The sequence below is a fragment of the Hemicordylus capensis genome, chromosome 1 (genome assembly GCF_027244095.1).
Source record: "Hemicordylus capensis ecotype Gifberg chromosome 1, rHemCap1.1.pri, whole genome shotgun sequence".
NCBI lineage: Eukaryota > Metazoa > Chordata > Lepidosauria > Squamata > Cordylidae > Hemicordylus > Hemicordylus capensis.
Window position 1 is genome coordinate 198,410,369 of NC_069657.1, and position 21,815 is coordinate 198,432,183.

General features: G+C 44.1%; 1 protein-coding gene across 13 annotated transcripts in view; it reads right to left on the reverse strand.

The window, feature by feature from the left end:
- Positions 1 to 21,815, reverse strand: part of LOC128332356 (dynein axonemal heavy chain 11-like) — a 353,782-nt gene that overhangs the window by 242,295 nt on the left and 89,672 nt on the right. For 12 of the 13 annotated variants that reach the window (XM_053266643.1, XM_053266647.1, XM_053266645.1 and 9 more), the window contains 5 exons: positions 20,913 to 21,107; positions 17,698 to 17,775; positions 12,683 to 12,815; positions 11,790 to 11,917; positions 1,288 to 1,436 (listed from right to left, as the gene is read on the reverse strand). In XM_053266643.1, the coding sequence (XP_053122618.1) occupies positions 1,288 to 1,436; positions 11,790 to 11,917; positions 12,683 to 12,815; positions 17,698 to 17,775; positions 20,913 to 21,107 (683 nt within the window). Of the gene's footprint in view, positions 1 to 1,287; positions 1,437 to 11,789; positions 11,918 to 12,367; positions 12,404 to 12,682; positions 12,816 to 17,697; positions 17,776 to 20,912; positions 21,108 to 21,815 lie in introns of those variants that run through there. The other variant, XM_053266712.1, reaches the window with a different exon arrangement.

Below are 21,815 nucleotides of genomic sequence, written 5' to 3' on the forward strand. Positions count from 1 at the left end.
CTTCCCTATTGCTTATGCTTAGAATCTAGATATTTCCCATGACCACACATCAGCTACATTTCCTCTCTATCATTCTAGAAGGTTCTTCTAGACTTTCACAGGTCAGGTCTCCAAATCAGTAGATTTCTATACATGAGACACAGAGAGCCGAGTCTCACAATCAGTGAGACCCGGTTTTGGAGGGTGCGCGGGGAGAGCAGGCTAAGCCCGCTCTCCCCTCACATGAGCAGGGAGGGAACCCTGGGCGGCTGGATCGGCTGCCCACACAATTGCCAGCTCCGTGATGGAGCCGGCAGGGGCTGCGGAGCTCGGGGGCCGTGTGGCCCCCAGAAGCTCCAGTATGCCCTGAGCAAGCACGCAGGGCATACTGGGGAGACCCCCGGAGCCGGGAGGCAGCTTTTCACCTCTCCTCCGGGGATCTACTCGTGCGTAGTCGCGGCACGGAGCTGTGCCACGGCTACTCACGATTCGGAAGCCTGGGTTTGCGGAGCGCTCACTCCACAAACCCGGGCTTAGGGGAGGGCTACAAAAGCAGGCTAGCCACTTGTAAGCCACCGGGCTCGCCTGTGAGCCCGGTGGTTTACACGAGCAGCAAAAATCGGGCTAGGCTCTCCTAGCCTGATTTTTGCTGCTCGTGAGAATAGCCCCCGAGACTGGCTTCAGACCCACTCTCTAAATTAGACAGTGGCACCTGAGGTTGACACCACCCCTGGAGTTTGTGCTTCCCCACCCTGTGCAAGCCTCTACTTCTGTTGTAGGTTCCAATATGCCAAGAATGGTTGTGTCATCTGAACCCACCAATCTTGACATATCCTGTCCTACTTCCCTCAGGGAACCTGACATCTGTAACTGAGATTTCAAGTGAGTGAATAGCAGATGAGAGGATCCTTGAGGGAAGTATATGCTGAAATTGGTGTGTTTGAATAACATGATCAGTCTCAGCATATAGGAACCTACCATGGAAGTAGAGGCTCACACCAAGAAGGGGGAGGTGCATGTTCTCAACCTCAACTTCCAACCTCAGTTGTTGTCGTTATGTCTGAATTCACCCAGCGTATATCTACAACACAGATAGCATCAATAGGGCAGTGATAACTTGGTGCTGATTGCTCTAATCTCCAAGGAAACAGCTGATCATGTGGTGCCACAGAAGCATGGAGCTGAACAGAAGGTAGCTATGAGAACAAGGCAAGTCTTCTTTTGAGCCAATAATGTAGTACAATGGCAAAAGCCGATGGTTACCAGCCCCAGCATTGCTGGTTCAAAATTATTTCTTCCTGTACTCACGGGGTCCAGCCTAGGTCTTGGGTGTTCACATACAGGATGCCAGCTCTTGACACAGTGGCCGGAGTTGCTGCCCGAAGGTGACTGATTTCAAACACGAGTCTCATTGAAGGTGTTAGTGAAATTCGTTCATTACTTGCTAGAGTTAGAACCTAAACACAGAATAATTAAGAATTCATTGCAATAGGCATTTGCTTTTCAAATTAATTAAAATGTTGTTCTGAAAAAATAAGAACCACATAGCTCATTTTTAGCTATAGTTATTAAAGCACAGGAATATGATGGCCATAGTTATGTCAGTTCAAATAATGTGCCTTGACATTATCCAAGAAGATAATGGATATCTTATTGGATAATGAAAGATTATTAACAATTAACAATATTGAGAGATTATTAACAATAAATAAATAAGAGAACACAGAAAGATGGCATGGAGCACAATCAGAGAGTAAGCTCAATGGATCACAGTGAGACTTAGTTCTGAGTAAACATGCATAGCACAGCACTGTCAGAGCACAATCCAGTATGTAGGATGATCTCCACTAGAATTAATGGAAGCAATACTGTGCTTTTGTGCAGGTTCTATTGATTTTAATGAGAGTTCCACTGAACTCTGTTCCTAATTTCTATGTTTTTATGGATCCATGTTATTTAGCATTTCTCAGAAAAACTTGTACACTCTGCATTCTATTACCAACGACCTTAATGTACAAACAGGTCACCTTTTCCAGAAATTCTGCTTGCTAGTCTTATGCAAAAGGATTCTTACTGGAAAATATGGAATTTATAACAGAATAACATGATGCATGCAAGCTTTCAACAGGTATGGTAGCAGATAATAAAAATAATCAATATCGTTTGTTGGTTCACAGAAAGAAATATACAGTTAGAAAGTAGCTGTAAAACAGCAAAATAAAAGTGACTACAGAAGTGAATACCTGTGAAATCAAACAGATGTTATAAATAAGCAATGAGTTAAATCTTGAGGATGACCATTCATGTGTAAACCACAGAGGATCTTTGAATGGACATTCCATGACATTTCCTGAAATTAAGAAAATTGGGGTGGGATGGAAAAGGGTTTTTCTTGTTTGGACGGTGTTACCTTTTATCCCTTAAGACAAGAAACAAGTTGTTCTAGTAAGAACCAATCAGCCTACTTTTTCCCCACTGTCTCTACAACTGGACTAAATTTGGTTCAGATAGAGGTCCACAAGTTAGATCTCTTGCACCTCAAATGTTCATGCATCTAACATCTTTGATCGGAGTAGATGGCATTACAAACTACACCACTGAGGTGTTCCTGTGTGTCACTCACTACAACTGTACCTAATTTGGTTTAAATTGATTAGACAGTCCACAAATTAGCCCGCTTGAGCCTTAGATGTTCACGCGGCCACCATCTTGAATTGGACTGGATGATATCATCACACACCATGCCATTTGGGCATCCCTATGTGTCCCTACAGCTGTAGCAAATTTGGTTCAAATCAGTTAGGTGGTTCACAAGTTAGCCCACTTGTGCCTCAAAAGTTCATGTGTCTGCCATCTTGGACTGGGGTCCAAACTACACTGTTAAGGTGTCTCTACAACTGTACCTGGTTTGGTTCATATTGGTTCAAGCGTTGCAAAGTTGATAGTGGGGAGGGGGGGACACATACACACACAGAATGCTGGGTGATCTCATAAGCCTGCTAGAAAGTAGGCTAAAAAAGTATGGGTACTTTACCTAACAGTGCAGCGGGGAAATGACTTGATTATCAAGCCAGAGGTTGCCAGTTCAAATCCCCGCTGGTATGTTTCCCAGACTATGGGAAACACCTATAGCGGGCAGCAGCAATATAGGAAGATGCTGAAAGGCATCATCTCATACTGCACGGGAAGAGGCAATGGCAAACCCGTCCTGTATTCTACCAAAGCCAACCACAGGGCTCTGTGGTCACCAGGAGTTGAAACCAACTCGGCGGCACACTTTACCTTTAATAACAGCATATTTTACTGCATCAACATTGATGAAAATTAAACGCAAAATCGGCTGTTGTGTTTTACACAATTATCTTAGGAATAATATAGGAGAAGAGAAAAAAATTGAAAATGAATTTTAATTGCAATAAGGTAGGTAGCAAAAATGGACTATTGCCACTGTCAATAGTTGCTAAGCTATACATGTCAGACAATAAATGCATAGTTTGTCACTCTCTGATTTTTTTCAAACTTATAAGGCAAGTGGGGGGGTCACAGGGGTCAGGATTATGCTGTGCAGGGAAAAGATATTTAATCCTTACCTCTTGTGCCATGGTCCTTATAAAAATGCCCCTCTCTTGAAACTGCTATTAGCCCTGACTGGGAAGCTTCCACTGACACGAACATAACCAGCTGGTTCAGATGTCACTCAGAACCACAGCTAAATCTAGGTTTTACATGATGTTCTCAAGTACTGGGAGCACGTGTTCCCCTCTCCCTTGCCTGTGTAAGCCTCCAAAAAATTCTACTTCTGATATCAGCTAGAAACAACCCAAGATTGTGATCATTCTTGGTTTATTCTAACAAAATTCCCTAAAATAAACCAAGATATGAAACCCATGTCAAGCCTTGAGTTCAGATCCTGGATTATTTTAGGTAGTTTTGTTACAATAAACCATGATTAACTGGTTCAGATGTCACGGTCAATCTTGGTTTGTTTCTAATTAGGAGTGTGCATGGTTCAGTCCGGGGGGCACTGAAAAAGCCTCCAAACCGGTCTGGAATTCTGGCGGTCCGGCGGTTCAGAGGAGTGGGGGAGTGTCACTTTAAGGGGGTGGTGGTAGTACTTACCCCCTCCCGCCCCTGCCCCCGTCATTGTCCTCGTAAGCCTTAAACAAGGAAGAGCTGCCGGCACGCATGCGCCCTTCGCGGCGCGCACGCTCGTCTCCGCTGCTGGCACGCGCACTGCATACAGCACGTGGCACGCGCGCACCAGTGGCAGAGACGAGCACGCACGCCGCGAAGAGCGCATGCACGCCGACAGCTCTTCCTTGTTTAAGGCTTACGAGGACAACGATGGGGGCAGGGGTGGCAGGGAGGAACTCTGCCACCCCAAGAACGTTTTAAACAGTACCAGCGCCGGAGGGGAAAGAGCGGTGGGGGGGTAAGTACTACCACCACCCCTTAAAGTGACACTCCCCCCAGTGCCGGACCACGCTTCTGTGGTTCCGTGCACATCACTATTTCTAATCTAAATCAGAAGTAGTATTTCTTGGAGGCCCTCATGGTTAGGGAAGGGGGAAGCATAAGCTCCCAAGCTCAGGGACGTCATCTGAAACCAAGAATTAACTGTGGCACCATGTGATGTCTGAACCCAACATGCAACCTGTCCTGAAGAGACAGAACTGGTGCATATGTTCTGTAATGTAAACATACATTAATGTTTTGAAATTACATGACCAAGCTACTGGTCATGTAGACCAGACTTCTAATGATCTCTTCTTCAGTTTATTTTTGTACTTCCTCTTCATGATGGAAGAGGCGAGGTAGACAACTAGAGCGCAAGTGGAGGAAGTCTCGGCACGAATCTGATAGATTGCAACACAGAGATCATTGGAGGATCTACGCTCGGGCAGTGCAGACAGCAAAGAAGTGGTTCTTCTCTGCCTGCATTGCTTCTGCGAATTCACATCCAGCTGAGTTGTCTAGGGTTGTGAGGAGGCTAGTTCATGCCCCCTCTGCCTTGAATTTGAATTTGGAAACATTTGTCACTCACTGTGATGTTTTTAACAACTTTTTTGCAGATAAAATATCTTGTATCCACACTGAACTAGACTCCACAGTTACTGCCGAGTCTATCGTAGAGGCAGAGGCGTATCTAGGGAAAATAGCGCCTAGGGCAAACACTGAAATTGCGCCCCCTGTCCAAGCATCTGACACCCATCTTTCAGATAACTTTACCATAATATCAGCTGGAAAATACAAGTCAAGCTCGTTAATCTTTTAATATTTCAAAAACTATTTAGCAGTGGACTTAGCCAGACCAAAAAAGGCTGGAAAACTACAAATTTCAGTATGCGGGGGCTCATGAAATACCCAAATACTATGTGGAGGTGTACTTGGAAAACTAAACAGAAGTGCCTGTCTAATTCTCTACTATGCATTGTAGCATCACCATTACATAGGTTTTAAAATTCAATGGAGAATTTGACTTTTCCCAGAGACTCTGTAAATAATTAAAGGATATGCAGAGTAAACTGTGTCACTGCTTGGAATATATTCTAGTATTTCAGAAAGACAGTTAAAATGAGAGAAAGAGAGCAAGAAACTCCCAGTGGGCCTTAATATTAAGGATTTCACACTGATTCAAAGACAAACTCACCATTAATAGCCATATTAGCAAGACATCACATTTAACTCACTTATCACAAGAAGCAAAGGAAGAGCAAATGAATACAACCCTAGCTCATAAGCGTCAGCTCATATTCACAAGCCCTGATTCTCTGTACATAGTGCCAATCTGAATATGTGTGCAGTGTCATATTATTATTATTATTATTTTACGTGTAGCCCCTTTGGGGGGCTTCCTAAAGGCTGGGGGGTTTGCAAAGGTTTCCCCTCACCCTGCTGGCCTCTAGAGGCCATTTGAGCATGTGCGGTGGCCATTTTTAAAAATAATCTTTTTAAAAACAAAATGGCCACTGAAAACAAAATGGCCACAGTGCATGCTTAAATGGCCTCTGCAAGGCCTGGCATGACCTAGGGCCTCATAGAGGCCATTTGAGCATGCACGGTGGCCATTTTGTTTTCGGCAGCCATTTTTTTAAAAAAAAAATAATTTTACAAAATGGCGCCCCCTTCAAGTGGCGCCCGGGGCACGTGCCCTGCCTGACCTACCCTAGATACGCCCCTGCGTAGAGGTGCCCAGCAACTCCTCTTGTAGGATTGTATTGGATCATTTTCAGTTTGTTACTTCTGAGAATGTGGACAAACTGCTTCAGACTGTATGCCCCACCACCTGCTCTCTTGAACCCACCCAACTTAGCTTATTTCACCTGGAGTCATCTTATCAGAAAGGGCAGCTAAATATAATAAATACATTATTTATTGATAAATATAATAAATGCTTCACTGAGGGAGGGCAAGATGCCTCCTTGTCTTAAGGAGGCTATTATTAGACCTTATTTGAAGAAACCTGCTTTGGATCCCTCAGAGTTAGCTAATTACAGACCTGTCTCTAATCTCCCATGGTTGGGCAAGGTGACTGAGTGAGTTATTTCTTCATAGCTCTGGGCAGGTTTGGATTACACAGATTATTTAGATCCTTTCCAGACTGGCTTTCGGGTGGGATATGGGGTTGAGACTGCCTTGATCAGACTGAAGGATGATCTCCAGTTGGCGATCAACAGAGGGACTGTGACTCTGCTGATCCTTTTGGATCTCTTGGCAGCCTTCGATACCATTGACCATGGTATCCTGCTGGGTCTCTTGATGGAGGTGGGATTGGGTGGCACTGTTTTACAATAGTTCCGTTCCTACCTCTCTGGAAGATTCCAGATGGTGTCGCTTGGAGACTACTGCTCTGAAAGGCGAGAGCTAACGTGTGGGGTTCCACAAGACTCCATACTGACTCCAATGCTTTTTAACATCTACATGAAACTGCTGGGAGACATCATTAGGAAGTTTGGTCTTGGTGCTATCAATATGTTGATGACACCCAGATCTATTTCTCTATACCAACTTCATCAGGAAATGGCATGACCACCTTAAGTGCCTTCCTGGAGGCGATATTGGGCTGGATGAGGGATAACAGACAAGTTGAATCCAAACAAGACGGAGGTACTGTTTGTAGGGGGTCGGGATCCGAGAGATGGTTTAGATCTGCCTGTTCTGGATGGGGTTACACTCCCCCTAAAATATCAGGTTTGTAGTCTGGGAGTGCTCCTGGATCCCAGACTCTCCCTGGTTTCTTAGGTTGAGGCTGTGGCCAGGAGTGCCAGTGTCGGCTGATCCGACAGATATGTCTATTCTTGGAGACTAGTTACCTTAAAACGGTGGTACATATGCTGGTAACCTCTAGGATTGACTACTGTAATACACTCTACGTGGGGCTGCCTTTGTAAGTAGTTTGGAAACTACAATTGGTACAGAATACGGCATTCAGACTGGTCTCTGGGTTTACCTGAAGGTACCATATAACACCAATTCTAAAAGAACTGCACTGGCGGCCAATAGGTTTCCGAACAAAATACAAAGTGCTAGTTATTATCTATAATACCCTTAATGGCTTCGATCCAGGGTATTTAAGAGAGCGCCTTCTCTGTCGTGAACCCTGTCGCCTATTAAGATCATCTGGAGAGGTCCAATTACGGTTACTGCAAACTCGCTTGGTGGCAACTCGGGACTGAGCCTTTTCTGTGGCTGCCCCAGGGCTTTGGAACACGTTCACTGATGAACTAAGAGCATCTCCTTCTCTGTTTGCTTTTAGGAGGACCCTAAAGACGTACCTGTTTTCTCAGGCCTTTAACTGAGATTCGATTTTTAAATTTTAATGTGTTTTTATCTATGATTTTTATCTTTTTATGAATTTTAAATGTGTTATATTTTATGTTTTAATTCTGTACACTGCCTAGAGATCTTTATACTAGGCAGTATATAAATTCAATGAATGAATGAATGAATGATAGATTGCCATTTTGTCCAGACCAGATCAACCATGGTTTGTGCATACCATAGTTTGCCCAGTTTATAAGAGGAAGTGCAGGAGACAGAGAAACTTCATTACAGTCTTTGACCAGTACAGAAACATGAAGCAACATAATATCACACCTGTTACAGTAACAGCAATATGAATCAACAGTTATCTAAATGGTTCAAATGCTGTCTAAAAGAGATATCTAAATGGTCTCTTTCCAGCTCTGAACCAGAAATTCCAGTCATGATTGCCAAGACAAACTTGGGAAGCATACCAATTATTTCAAGATTTATCATAAAAACTCCAAAGTTGTCAACATTTTGGCTGTGCGATTGGGGCATGTTTGATGGCAAACTGTGGAAATTTCATTCAACACTTGGGAAAACAGGCCACACAAAGTATGTTGTCTATCTAGTGGGATTCAATATAGCACTGGCACACAGTGGATCTGGATAACCTATTTCAGTCTGATCCATTTTTATCATCTGTGATTGTACTTGCCATAAGGTGCCATTCTTCTGGGGTTCCAAAGGGGCGATGCAACTCTACACATCCCCTACTGAGTACTTTAGCTTAAAAGCTACAATAGAGTCCTTAGAATCTAACAACAAGAGCTGGTTAGGAAAATGTGATTTAAAGGAGGTTTCTACCATTGTGTGAAATTAGGGCAAAAATGTCTTTTCAATTTGCACAAAGTATCTCAATTCCAACAGTTTGCTCTCCTGCTGTTGTATCCATCATAAAGAAAGACTGAGTCGCCATAGTGAATAAAGGTGATATTTTAATCAATGAAGATTAATACTCACGCCATAAAAAATACAAAATGATTCAGCTTTCTGCTCCTCCCATTTCCAAGGCTGAACCATAACCTTTCCACTTTTACTCTGCATTTCCTTTTTAGTTAAAGACACATTTTTTTAAAAAAACCTAAACAGGCGTTAAGGGTAAGACTAGGGTTCAAACCTTTAACTGTATCTTAAATTGTATCTATCATACAGTTCTATCTGGGTTTTCATTATTGTCTTTAAATTCAATAAATTATATCACACTACACTATGCTCACAATAGATTTATCAATGAAAAACCTTTGATATTCTTTGAATTTTGTCTACCATAAGAAGTATCCTTCAGTATCACATAAGAATTGCTGCTGGATCAGGCCCAAGGCCTATCTAGTCCAGCATCCTCTTTCACACAGTGGTCCACCATATGCTTCTGGGATACCCACAGGCAAGAGCTGAGGGCATCCCCTCTCTCCTGCTGTTGCTCCCCTGCAACAGATATTTAGAGGCACATGTTGCTCAATATGTTTCTGGGTAAAGTACAAAGTGCTGGTTATTAGGGATGTGCACGAATTGATTTTTCCAATTTGATATGTAACCGAATCGAATCACCCGATTTGTTTTGGATCTGAATCTGCCCCCCGCCCCCCCGAATCACCCAGATTCTATTTCTACCTGAATTTTCCGAATCTGAATCTGAATCAATTTGGGGCAAAAAAGGGAGTTCCGGGGGGGAAAGAGTGGGGTGGGTCATAGTGCCCAATGGGTGGAAGCTACCACCAAATGGGGCAAAGGGGTGTTTTAAAAAGATTTGTTGAAGTTGGCATGTCTTTGTGGCAGATTCTCTCATTTCCTACCAGAGAATCTACTCTCAAAAGAACATCTCAGACACTGAAAACAACAAAACCCAGTGCCCTATGGACTTGTTGTTCTGGGCGTGGTTGACACCCTATGTGCAATACACCACAACCTGCTCTGGGCCACCCTGGTGCCCCCCAAGTGGAGTTATGGGGCTGCTGAAATTCTGCATTATTCCCTATGGGGGGAAAGCTTAAAGACGTGCAAACTTCAGAAAAAAATTAAAGATCACCCCTTTCACCAATTTATTTGAAATCTGGGTGATAGAAGGCACCCATTGGGGCACTACCACCTGACCCACTCTTCTGCCCCTCAACCCCTTTTCTGCCCCGAATCTGCCACAAAGTCATGCTAACTTCAAAAAGATTTTTTCAAACACCCCTTTGCCCAATTTTTTTTGAAATTGGTTGGTAGCTTTCTTGCACCCATTGGGCACTACCACCCACCACAACCCACTCTGGGCCACCCTGGTGCCCCCCACGTGGAGCTATAAGGCTGCTGAAATCCCCATTATTCCTTATGGGGAAAAGCTTAAAGACACACCAACTTCAAAAATTCTTTAAAAATCTCCCCTTTGCCCAATTTCTTTGAAATTTGGGTGGTAGCTTCCACCCATTGGGCACTACCACCCAACCCACTTTGGCCACAAAATGGAGGTCCGGATCTCTAAATTTTTGGTGTCCAAATATGGGGTGATTTGTACCCAAATCTGGGCAATTGAGCACAGGGGTGATTTGTTTTTGTACAAATCACCCGAATCAGCCAGATTCAGGTACAAATCATTTTGTACCTGAATCATTTTGCACATATGTACTAGTTATTACCTTTAAGCCCTGAATGGCTTAGGTCCGGGTTACCTGAGGGAATGCCTTTCTCTACAATATTCCAAACTCTCATTGAGATCATCAGGAGGGGTCTGTCTTCGGGTGCCACCAGTTCTGTCTGGAGTCTGTCTTCGGATAGAGATCTGGGATAGGACCTTCTCTGTTGTCACCCCTAGGTTGTGGAATGCGCTTCCCATGGATATAAGAGGTCTTCATTGGAGGCCTTCAGGAGAGCCTTTAGACCCATCTTTTTAGCCTTGCTTTTAATGATATTTAGTTTTAATATTATTTAGTTTTAATTGTCATTTTAATCTGCTTTTAATTGATTTTTTATTTAAAGTTAATTGATTTTAATGATTTGCTTTTAATGTTAACTTTCCAGAGCCATCTTTGGAAGAGCGGTATATAAATCATAATAAATCTTGCCTCTTATGCTAGAGGTTACCTATAGCCCACAGACTAGTATCCATTGATAGACTAGTCTTCCATGAATTTATCTAATCCCTTCTTAAAGCCATCCAGGCTGGTGGCTGTCACCACATCTTGTGGCAGAGAATTCCATAGGTTAATTATGTGTTGCGTGAAAAAGTACTTCCTTTTGTCAGTCCTAAATTCCTTGCAATCATTTTCATGGGATGACCCCTGTTCCTAATATTATGCAAGAGGGAGAACAATGTTTTTCTATACACGCTCTCCACAATCATGCATAATATTATAGACCTCTATCATGTCTACCCATAGTCGCCTCTTTTCCAAACTAGAAATCCCCAAGTGTTGTAGCCTTGCCTCCTAAGGAAGGTACTCTAGGCCCCTGGTCATCTTGGCTGTCCTCTTTTGCACCTTCTCTAGTTTTATTATGTCCTTCTTTAGGTATGGTGACCAGAACTGTACACAGTACTCCAAATCTAGCCGCACCACAGATTTTTATAAGGGCATTATATTAGCAGTTTTGTTTTCAATCCCCTTCCTAATGATTACATTACAATGCCGCACATTGAGCCGACACTTTCAATGAGCTGTCCACCACTGCCCCAAGATCCCTCTCCTGGCTTGTCACCAACAGCTCAAATCCCATCAGTGTATTATTTATTTATTCGATTTCTATACTGCCCTTCCAAAAATGGCTCAGGGCAGTTTGCACAGAGAAATAATAAATAAATAAGATGGATCTCTGTCCCCAAAGGGCTCACAATCTAAAAAGAAACATGAGATACACACCAGCAAGAGTCACTGGAGGTACTGTGCTGGGGGTGGATAGGGCCAGTTACTCTCCCCCTGCTAAATAAAGAGGATCACCACGTTAAAGGGTGCCTCTTTGCCAAGTTAGCAGGGGTTAGGGTTCATTAGTATCACACCATTACTAATAACATAATTTCCACAAACCTTATTGTCATCCATGACAGTGTTGAGTGACTCTATCCACATAGGGTCAATGTCCCCATCTAGCACAATCCATTTGGGGCCATCATGTGTGATGCTTGACAGTTCTCTCATGGTGGCTGAAAATAAGCCTTCAAATTAATGAAAACAAAATGTATTATTTACAACTGTTACAAGTTCTCTATATAGTAAGTATATGTAACTGGGACAGATCCTCCCCCAGCTTCCCAAGGAATGATTAAGGCCAATATGAGAAGGCAAAAAAGAAGTCGTCCAGGCCACCGGATTCTGATCACTCAGAGCTTGAGAAAGTCTAGCCAGGACAGCCCCCCTTCCGAGGGGCAACTTAGACCTGAAAGGGAGGCAGAAGAGAGGCCTAGGCCAAGGAGCTCATGCCATCAGCTTTATTTTTTTGTCTTTTAAAAAATGGGGTGGGGGCGGGGAGGGGGGTATTATTAAAACTGTAATCAGCCTTGAGTGACCTGGCAGACTCAGTGAAGTTAATAAAAAATGGCTGACATTCTGACAAGCAAAAGTGTGGGTGCTGGTTGAGAAATGCTGCTGCTGAGTTCCTGACTAACCCAGAACTGGCAATTCTGAGGAAGGGACTAATTTCAATGACCTCCCCATTTCCCAGAACCACTCTGTGCCACCCAAATATATTTCCTGAGGATCACACAGCCCTCAGGGTCATATTTTCAGGTCGCACAGAGCACCTCCAAGGAAAGGAGAGGTTGTCAAAATTCACTCCTTGGCCCCTGTGCAAGCGCCAGTGCTGCCTTAGGCAGGAACTGAGCGGCAGCACCAGTGCTTCTCTTCCAGCACCCACATTCTGTTAGTCTGGAAGTTAGCCAGTAAATAAAATAATGTTCATAGAATATAATTCTTGGATATACCATCTTTCCACTCTCTTGTTGATGGATGAAGAAACCCAAAAAGTTCATCTGTGGTGACAGCTTTTGGGTTGATATCATTCCACACTGGCCTCAGCTTCATTTTGGTGTAAGTCACATGCAGTGTCTTCAATATCTACAATTGGAACACTTTTATTATGACTCTTTTGAGATCAAACAGGAGCTGCATCAGTTAAATGTCATGCCTCAAAATTACTTATCTTCTAGACTAGCTATTATTATTATTATTATTTATTTACACAGTCAGACAGGTGTTATTGACTGGTTTGTTTTATCCAGACATCGAGTCCTTCCCAAGGACTTGGGATGGCTGAATTTTATTGTCAATTGTTATAGATATCGTCACAGAATATAGGCTGTTCCCAGTAAAGCTGCTTTTTGTAATTGGCTGATGGTGATTTCTGTGGCCCCTATGGTGTTGAGGTGCTCTTCAAGGTCTTTTGGAACTGCACCCAGGGCGCCAATGACCACTGGGATTATTTTGGTCTTTTTCTGCCACAGCCTTTCAATTTCAATTTGTAGATCTTTGTATTTGGTGATTTTTTTCTATTTCTTTTTCTTCTATTCTGCTATCCCCTGGTATTGCTATGTCGATTATTTTGACATTATTTTGATATTATTTCTTCTCGACTACAGTTATATCTGGTGTATTGTGTGGCAGATGTTTGTCTGTTTGTAGTTGGAAATCCCATAATATTTTTACATCTTCATTTTCTTCAACTTTTTCAATTTTATGGTCCCACCAATGTTTGGCTACAGGTAGCTTGTATATTTTGCAGATGTTCCAGTGTATCATCCCTGCTACCTTGTCATGCCTTTGTTTGTAGTCAGTCTGTGCAATCTTTTTACAACAGCTGATTAGGTGGTCCACTGTTTCATCTGTTTCTTTACAAAGGCGGCACACTTGCTGTTTGTTGTTGACTTTTTGACTTTTGCTCTTATTGCATTTGTTCTTAGTGCCTGTTCTTGTGCAGCCAGTATTAAACCCTCTGTTTCTTTCTTCAAGTTGCCATTCTTCAGCCATTGCCAGGTCTTGGTGATGTCTGATTTTCCACTTATATTGGGCAAATATTGGCCATGCAGTGGCTTATTTTTCCATTTTTCTGCTCGGTTCTTGACTTGTTCTTTCTTGTAGGCCTGCTTTCTTTCATTGGTGTTGAATAGTTTCGCGTTATTGACCATTTTAAGTGCATCTTCTTCACTGTCTTTGATATATTCTTCAAGGCCTCTTTTCTCCTCCTCTACTGTTTGATGGACTTGCAGCATTCCTCTTCCACCTGAGCTGCGAGGGAGGTATAGCCTATCTACATCACTGCGGGGGTGCAGAGCATGATTGATGGTCATGATTTTCCTGGTCTTACGATCCAGCGTCTCTAGCTCTGCCTGGGTCCAGTCTATTATTCCTGCAGTGTATCTGATAACAGGTATAGCCCAGGTGTTTAAGGCTTGTATGGTGTTCCCACCATTGAGTTTGGACTTGAGGATTTTTCTAACTCTCCTTATGTATTCACTTCCAATTTTTCTTTTAACTTCAGTGTGTGCAATGTTATCAGCCTGGAGAATGCCCAAGTATTTGTAATGTTCTTTCTCTTCCAGGTTCTTGATGTTGCTTCCAATGGGCAGTTCTATTCCTTCTGTTTTTGTTATTTTCCCTCTGTTCATTATTAATGCAGCACACTTGTCTAGTCCAAACTCCATTGCTATATCGCTGCTGAATATATGGACAATGTTTAGCAGTGATTCGATTTCTGACTGGGTCTTTCCATACAACTCCAGATCATTGTTGTTGTTGTTGTTGTTATTTTGATTTCTATATTGCCCTTCCAAAAATGGCTCAGGGCGGTTTACATAGAGAAATAACAAATAAATAAGATGGATCCCTGTCCTCAAAGGGCTCAAAATCTAAAAAGAAACATGAGATACACACCAGCAACAGTCACTGGAGGTACTGTGCTGGGGGTGGATAGGGCCAGTTACTCTCCCCCTGCTAAATAAAGAGAATCACCACGTTAAAAGGTGCCTCTTTGCCAAGTTAGCTATGTCACACACTGTCCTTGTTCACACAGTCATTTGAATCTAGGTTGAATGTGGGTTAGCAACATAGAAGTGATTAAGGCTCTACAAACGATCCATGTGTAGAGCTGAAAGAGGTTCTGCAGGGAGAGCGGGCTCCCTGCAGACAATCAGCTGCCCCTTGATCCCAGACCACTGGTGGCTTTGCTCAGGCACTCCTGCGCCTGGACATGGCTCGTCCTGCAGCTCCGTGGGTAGAGTGAAGGGGAGCACCGTCATGCAGTGCCCCCTTCCCCAGAGCTCTAGTAATGCACTGCGCAAGTGCGCGGTGCATTCCTGTGGCCCCCCCTCACCGAGTGTGTCGGCTGCTGCTGCAAGCAGCCGTGGCAGACACATGACTGAAAAGTAGGGTTAGCAGAGTGCTAGCATTTAGGCAGGCATGATGTGCCTATAGGTTTAGCAAAACTAGTGAGCATAAGTTCAGCGTCCAGGTGCCAGCCATGCTTGAAGCAAGCCCTGCCCTGTTGTGTAAGGTCCTCCAGGTCCTCTAGAGCAACATGCATTGTGCCACCAGTAAATTAGAAAGGCCTGATGATGGCAGTAGCTTCCCCATGAGTGAACCAGAAGGGTCACTTGACCTCTCCTGCTGTGCCGAGAGTCCTTGAACATTTCCGTCACACCTCAGGATGCTGGAGCCCCACCCCACAGCACGCCTATAGGTGCAGACCCTGGAGACAGCCCTTAACCCTTTAGTTGCACTCCTGGCAGCAACAGAGGTTGCAAACTCCACTCTGAGCCCCAAGCCCACTGCTCGCAAGGCAGGGGTGGCTGAAGGAGTGGGTACTTTCCCAGAGATCTTCTCTGGCCACAGAATTCTGTGCTGAAAGCTGAGAGGAGGGCAAGTTCTCCACATCAAGAGAGACCTCCCACAATGCACTGCACTGTCAGCCGTAGAGGAAACCTCCTTACATCACAGCCACCCTCTGACAGGTCATGGGGAGAAGGAGATGGGGAAAGCCCCATTCAAGCCATTTTGAGCAAGTGATCATAGGGTGGGTTGTGCAGAGTGGCACACTCAGGCACATTCACAGATCACAGCCCCTCCAGCCACAGCTGCGCAGCACTCTAACAAACATGGCAGCCAGCCACCGGGACCTGCAAACACAGTGGACAGATGATCAACAACCCCAGGTACAGGGCCCCAGGTATCAGGCACCTGCACTAACTTCAGTGAAGATTAGGGTTAGAAGCAGGATTACCCAGATTCGGACTGCCAGGGCTTGGGGTTTTTGTACTGGTTCACAAACGGATGCAACCCTGAATTAGAGGCAGATAACCCAGGTTCAGATGCTTGTGTGAAGAGGCTTTGAGGTTATTCGCACGTGCAGCAGAAACTGGGCTAAGGGAGCTCAGTCCGGTTTCTGCTGATCATGAGAATCACCGGAAGCTGCATAGCTCCCAGCGGCAGCAAACCCTCTAAAGTAGCCCATCACTAAACCCAGGTGCGAGGGCACCCAAACACTGGGTTAAATGATCGTGTGTTGGCTGTGGCTGCTTGAAGCTGTGGCGGGCACACTCAGAGAGGGGGTCCCAGTAATGCACCACACACTTGTGCGGTGCATTATTGGGGCTCTGTGGGCGGAGCACCACATAATGGTGCTTGCCTGCATCCGACCCCTGGAGTGACCGGGTGCGACGAGGCACGGGCAACCCGCAGGAGAACTGTCACTCATCTGGACGGGCAATCCACCTGCCCAGGGAATGATAAGGGATCGTCTGTGGAGAGGGTTGGGAATACCTGCACTACCCACAGACTTCAAGGAAGTCCTTCTCACTGATCGTGAGAAGAGCTTCTTTGTGCGTGAGATGGGCTATTCACACATACATTCAAGGATTTTATTTCCTCACAGCACTCTGGTGCTGGTATTCAGTTTTTCTTCCTCTGATATAGTCACACTCCGCCCCCCGCCCCCTTTTTAAAATTTGGACTACTCCACTGCCAGAATAAAATACACAGGAAATATACTGTAATTTTATGTGTCCCATTATTATCCATAGTGCCACTGTTTCTATACATGTGAGGAATACACAAACATATACATCCAGAATACAAATCTGGAACCAGATTTGGGCAAACTACAATCTGCTAAATATTTTATGTAAAAATCACTCTTTACAATTAAGCAAGCTTTTGTGATCTGTAGGCATCTCAGTCTACATACAGTGAAGCCAAAATATTTGAGTATTTTCCCCACCCTCCCCAGGCTCACAGCTTCCAACAACAGAAGAGAGCAAGAGAGAAAGCAATCCAGGCTACTGGAGATAGAGAAGACATGGCTATCTCCAGTAGCCTGTTGATCATTCATGTTTGCTCCTTTCTGTTGCTGGAAGGCACAATGAGAGGGGGCGAAAGAGATCGAAAGCAATCATTTACTGGAGCTAGACACCTTTTTGCTAGCTCCAGTATGGTGACCAATGCATCCCAAATAGCAAGCCTGTTATTATTTAGAATAATTTCTATACCAATTTTCAACAAAACTGTTTTCAATGCAGTTTACATAGCAAAGAGAATGAGAAAATGATTTCATGTCCTATAGGACCTCATGTTCTTAAACACACACACACACACACACACACACACACACACACACACACCCCAGGGAAATACCAGCAATAGCCACTTGGAGTGGTGCTTCTCTGGGCTGCATAAAGATACTTGATAAAAAGAGAGCCAGCACTTTAAAAGGTGCACCTTTGCCCAATTATCAGGAGTTATAGGGTATGCATGGGCATACATATCCAAGTTCTTTGGCTTTGCTAGGCACCACCAGCACTATGTCCCACTGATATCGGACTGTACTCATGATGCATCCTAAGTATGTTGAATACAGAATTTTAGTCAATGTGATATACCCTGCACCACTAATTCTGCTCTCCATGTAGCTGTGCATTTACTGAAGGAATCTGTGTATTCTTTGCTTTACCTGGCTTTTTCCTGTTCCAGCATTTCCAACCACAAAGACTGAGTGTCTGACAGCCAGAAGTTCTTCTAACTGCATAACCTAAAAGCCGTTCAAAAAGATTAGGGGAAAACTGATATGACAAACACATTTTACAGGCATTGGTATGTGTTAAGACAACTGTAAGAATTAAAACAAATACTGAAGCAATTAATCCCCCCACCCCCTGCAATTAATAAACACCACTCCTATTTTGTTATCACTTTCCATACATCTGGTCCAGTTTTACTCTATTCTCCAGCAGGTCTAGGGTGTGTTTGCACAGACATTAAGTCACATGCCAGTGGGCCAGATCTGTGCTGTGTAATAATTGTGCCAGGGTCTGAAAGATTGAGATCAGAAGCAGTGTGGACTCTGCATTGTCTAGATTATAGACAATTCCTCCCCCTGCTGGACAATTTGTTTCACACTCTCATGTTTGAAAATGAAAGTGTCTGCCACAATGTGCTTAGTCTTCAATCAGGTGTCCCAGTGAGAAAATGCTGGCTGAAGCCTGTCAGTCAGGCTAAGAGAGGGCAGTAGGCTGAACATAGCCAGCCAATCAGAAGCAGGGGAGGAGAGTCTTCTTCACCCCATCCTTCCCTTTCTGCAGCACACACATCATTGAGGATTTCAACCTGCGAATCCTCAGATGGAGAACAAATAGCACAGCTGCAGAGTGAGAAGGAGAAGTCTCTGAGTGCCCATTGGGAGCCCTAAAGTATCCCTAGGAGTACAAATACCCTCAGTTGGGATCCCCTAGTCTAGAACCACACTTTTCCAGATTTCAGATGTACAATGGACCACAAGGCCAATGTGGTCTTGATGCTTCTAGGTGTTGATGCTTCTGCAGTAGGAAGTGCAAATTTAGTCTAAGGCAGCAATTATGGAAAACAAAGACATTTTTAAAGTATAAAAGCTATATTGTGAAAGCTTAAATTGATATGTGGCACAAATACATTAACCACAAATTGTGTTCATGTAAACAAGGCCATGTTCATGTAAACCAGGCCAACACAACTTGTGAGTTATCAAGTCAAACACAGCTCATGAACCATGTAATGTGGCCTAACTGCTTTGTGTATCTCACATGAGATGTATATATCAGGCGGTATAACAATATGATAGATAGATAGATAGATAGATAGATAGATAGATAGATAGATAGATAGATAACTGGCTCTTGTCAAACCCTGAGGCTATTCACACGATAGAGGAAAACCGGGCTAAGGGAGCCCAGCCCGGTTTGCCACCATCGTGAGAACCACCAGGCTCGTGGGTGAGCCTGGTGTTTCAACGGCAGCTGGCCTGCCAAAGTAGCCCTCCTCTTAAATGAGGTTAGCAGAGTGAGAGCTCCACTAATTCTGTTTCTTTGATCGTAAGTCCCACAGTGAGGCTCTGCACCACGGCGCCTTGTGAACAGATCCCCGGCCGAGAGGCTAAACCAAGCCTCCCGGCGTCAGGGGTCTCCCCAGAATGTCCCACACACTTGCATGGGGCATTCTGGGGCTTCTGGGGCTTCTGGGGGCCAGGCGGCCCCTGATCCCCTCCACCCCTAGCTAGTAATTATGTGGGCAGCCGATCTGGCCACTCAGGGATGGCTCAGTGATCATCTGCAGGGAAGGGTAAACCACCCTCCCCGCAGACCCACCTAAAGCTCTTCTCACTGATCATGAGAAGAGCTTCCCTGTTCTTTGCATTCTCAGGCTGACAAGTAGAGGCTATTCACGTGCGTGTGCAAAACCAGGCTTAGGGAGCCCAGCCTGGTTTTGCACGCATATGTGAACCATCAGGATCGAGCCCAATCCCAGTGGCACCACAGTAGCAAACCCGCCTGTGGAGCCACCCTTTAAAATGAGGGTAAGGGAGCAAGCACTTCCTTCACTCAATCTTTGTGGTTGAGTGTCAGCCGTGGCTGCCAGACTGCGGGGAGCCCAGGGAGGAGAGGGGGGTTCCCTATGATGCACAGTGTACATCAGAGTAACGGGCCATACCCTGGAGATAATAATCACAAATTGTATACATTTTAGATTACGGAATGTGTGGATAATAATAGGATCCTGATTTTTACTCGTGCCTGATCCTGGCAGCCATACAGTGGCAAACCCACCAAAGTAGCCTCCTTCTAAAAAGACCCACAGCTTGCGTGGTGCATCATTGGGGATCTGGGGGGCGGGGCAATGCGTGGCAGTGTGTCCCAGAACCCTGACCCCAGGAGCTGCAGTGGGAGCCGCTGCTCATCTGGGTGGGAAATCTGCCCACTCAGGGACTGACAACCGATTGTCTGCGAGGAACGTAAGCTTAACCCTCCTTCCTTGCAGACAGCCCATGAGCTCTTCTCACTGATTGTGAGAACAGCTCTAATGTCTATATTTTTTCAGGGTTTGATATATGACCGGGCTGCTGCTACAATGGATAAACAGAACAAACTGTGATACTAACAAGTACCGTAAGTGTTATCTACTTTCCATATTTCTAAGCCATCTAAAGGGACAAAGAGAAGAAACGTGTGTTCTCCAATGAGATTTATGTGAAACCTTAAAATCAAATTACAGCAACGTGATAATGGGATGGAATAGGGCACTCACTTTGGTGACTCAAGTGTATTATCTGCTCAAAGGGCAGGGAATGATGAGAGCAGGACTAATGAACACACACTTGTTACGTCCCTCCTCTGTAACCCCAGGAACACAGCCCATTCTACCTTTCCTCCCAAGGGTGGAAAAGCCAGGCTCCCTCGTCCCCTTCTTGAACTTTTCTTAGGACAAAAGCCCACTTATAGCTAATATTAACTTGTGTGTGTTTATGATTGGGAGTCATGTCTAGAAGAGGCTAATAAGGGACTGCCAATCATTTAAAATCCTTTTAGGCTAAGGTTTAATAAAATCCAGGTCATCAAAAGCTGAACATGAGTATTAAGATGGGCATAGCTATCACATTACACAACATGCCATTAGATTATTATTGTGGGTTAATTCCCTAATCTGGAGTTACTTCCTGGTATTAAAATGATATTAATACACAGGCTGCTTCTAACAAGGAAACAGGAAGCCACGTACTGCTTTCACTTATTGCTGAACCTTGTAATAGCTGTAGCCAGATGTTGAAACCTACACACATCAAACAATAGTGATCATTATAGCATTCAATCACCCCATTTACAATTTTCAACAAGCTAAGCAGAAAGTCATTATTTTCACCTTCAGGATAAAGTTTTCTTCGGGCTGCAAACGGAGTTCTGCAATGGACTGACGCACCAGCTGTTCCAACTTCAGATCTCTTTTCCGTGGAACTTCCAGCAACGGGAACAAGTCATTGATCAGGCCCAGAAATATGGAGACATCATTAGTGACTACCTTAGGAAGATTAAAATCCCTGAGGGCTCTCATCAAAACCTTAAAAAAAAAACCACAACACATGACATTATAATTAAATGAAATAATAGCAAACCGTAATATAAGGCATAAAATTAACAAACATTATGAATTAATCATACTTAAACAATTACAACCCATATGGCTTGTTAAATTCAATCTGTTACCTGAAGTGACATAGACTAGATCCTATAAATTGAATGCTCAGGACATTTCTTTACCCTATTCCGGCACAGATAGTTAGTTTTCTGGATGAAAAGATGGTGTGCAAAAGCCACTGTTTCTGCAGCACTATCTCTATCTTCAGTACCAGGGGTTAAGTAGAGTGTGCATACACTTGGCAAATTCTGTGGCATTTTTAAAAATCAGGTACACTTTGAACAACACAATCAAATGATGAGACAAACAGCCAAATATACCAAAAGGGCTGTTCAATGTAACAGAAGGGTGGTATGTTAATTAATCTTTCATTTATTTCTGAAAGAGCTGGGAATCTTATGATCCTTAGGATGCATAACTGGAGTGCCTACAGGTGAGAGGGAGGTCCTGGCAGACTTGAGGTAACTTGCAGATAATCAGTTTCACAAAAATCGGAAGGGAAAAAACCAAGGGGGGCTAACCCACCCGCAAATGCCCCAATGTAACTCAATGGAATTGAATGTTCATGGACTCAGAGGAGGGACAAAAAGAGCAGGAAATTTCTCATCTTGAAGAATATACCCTCAAGAC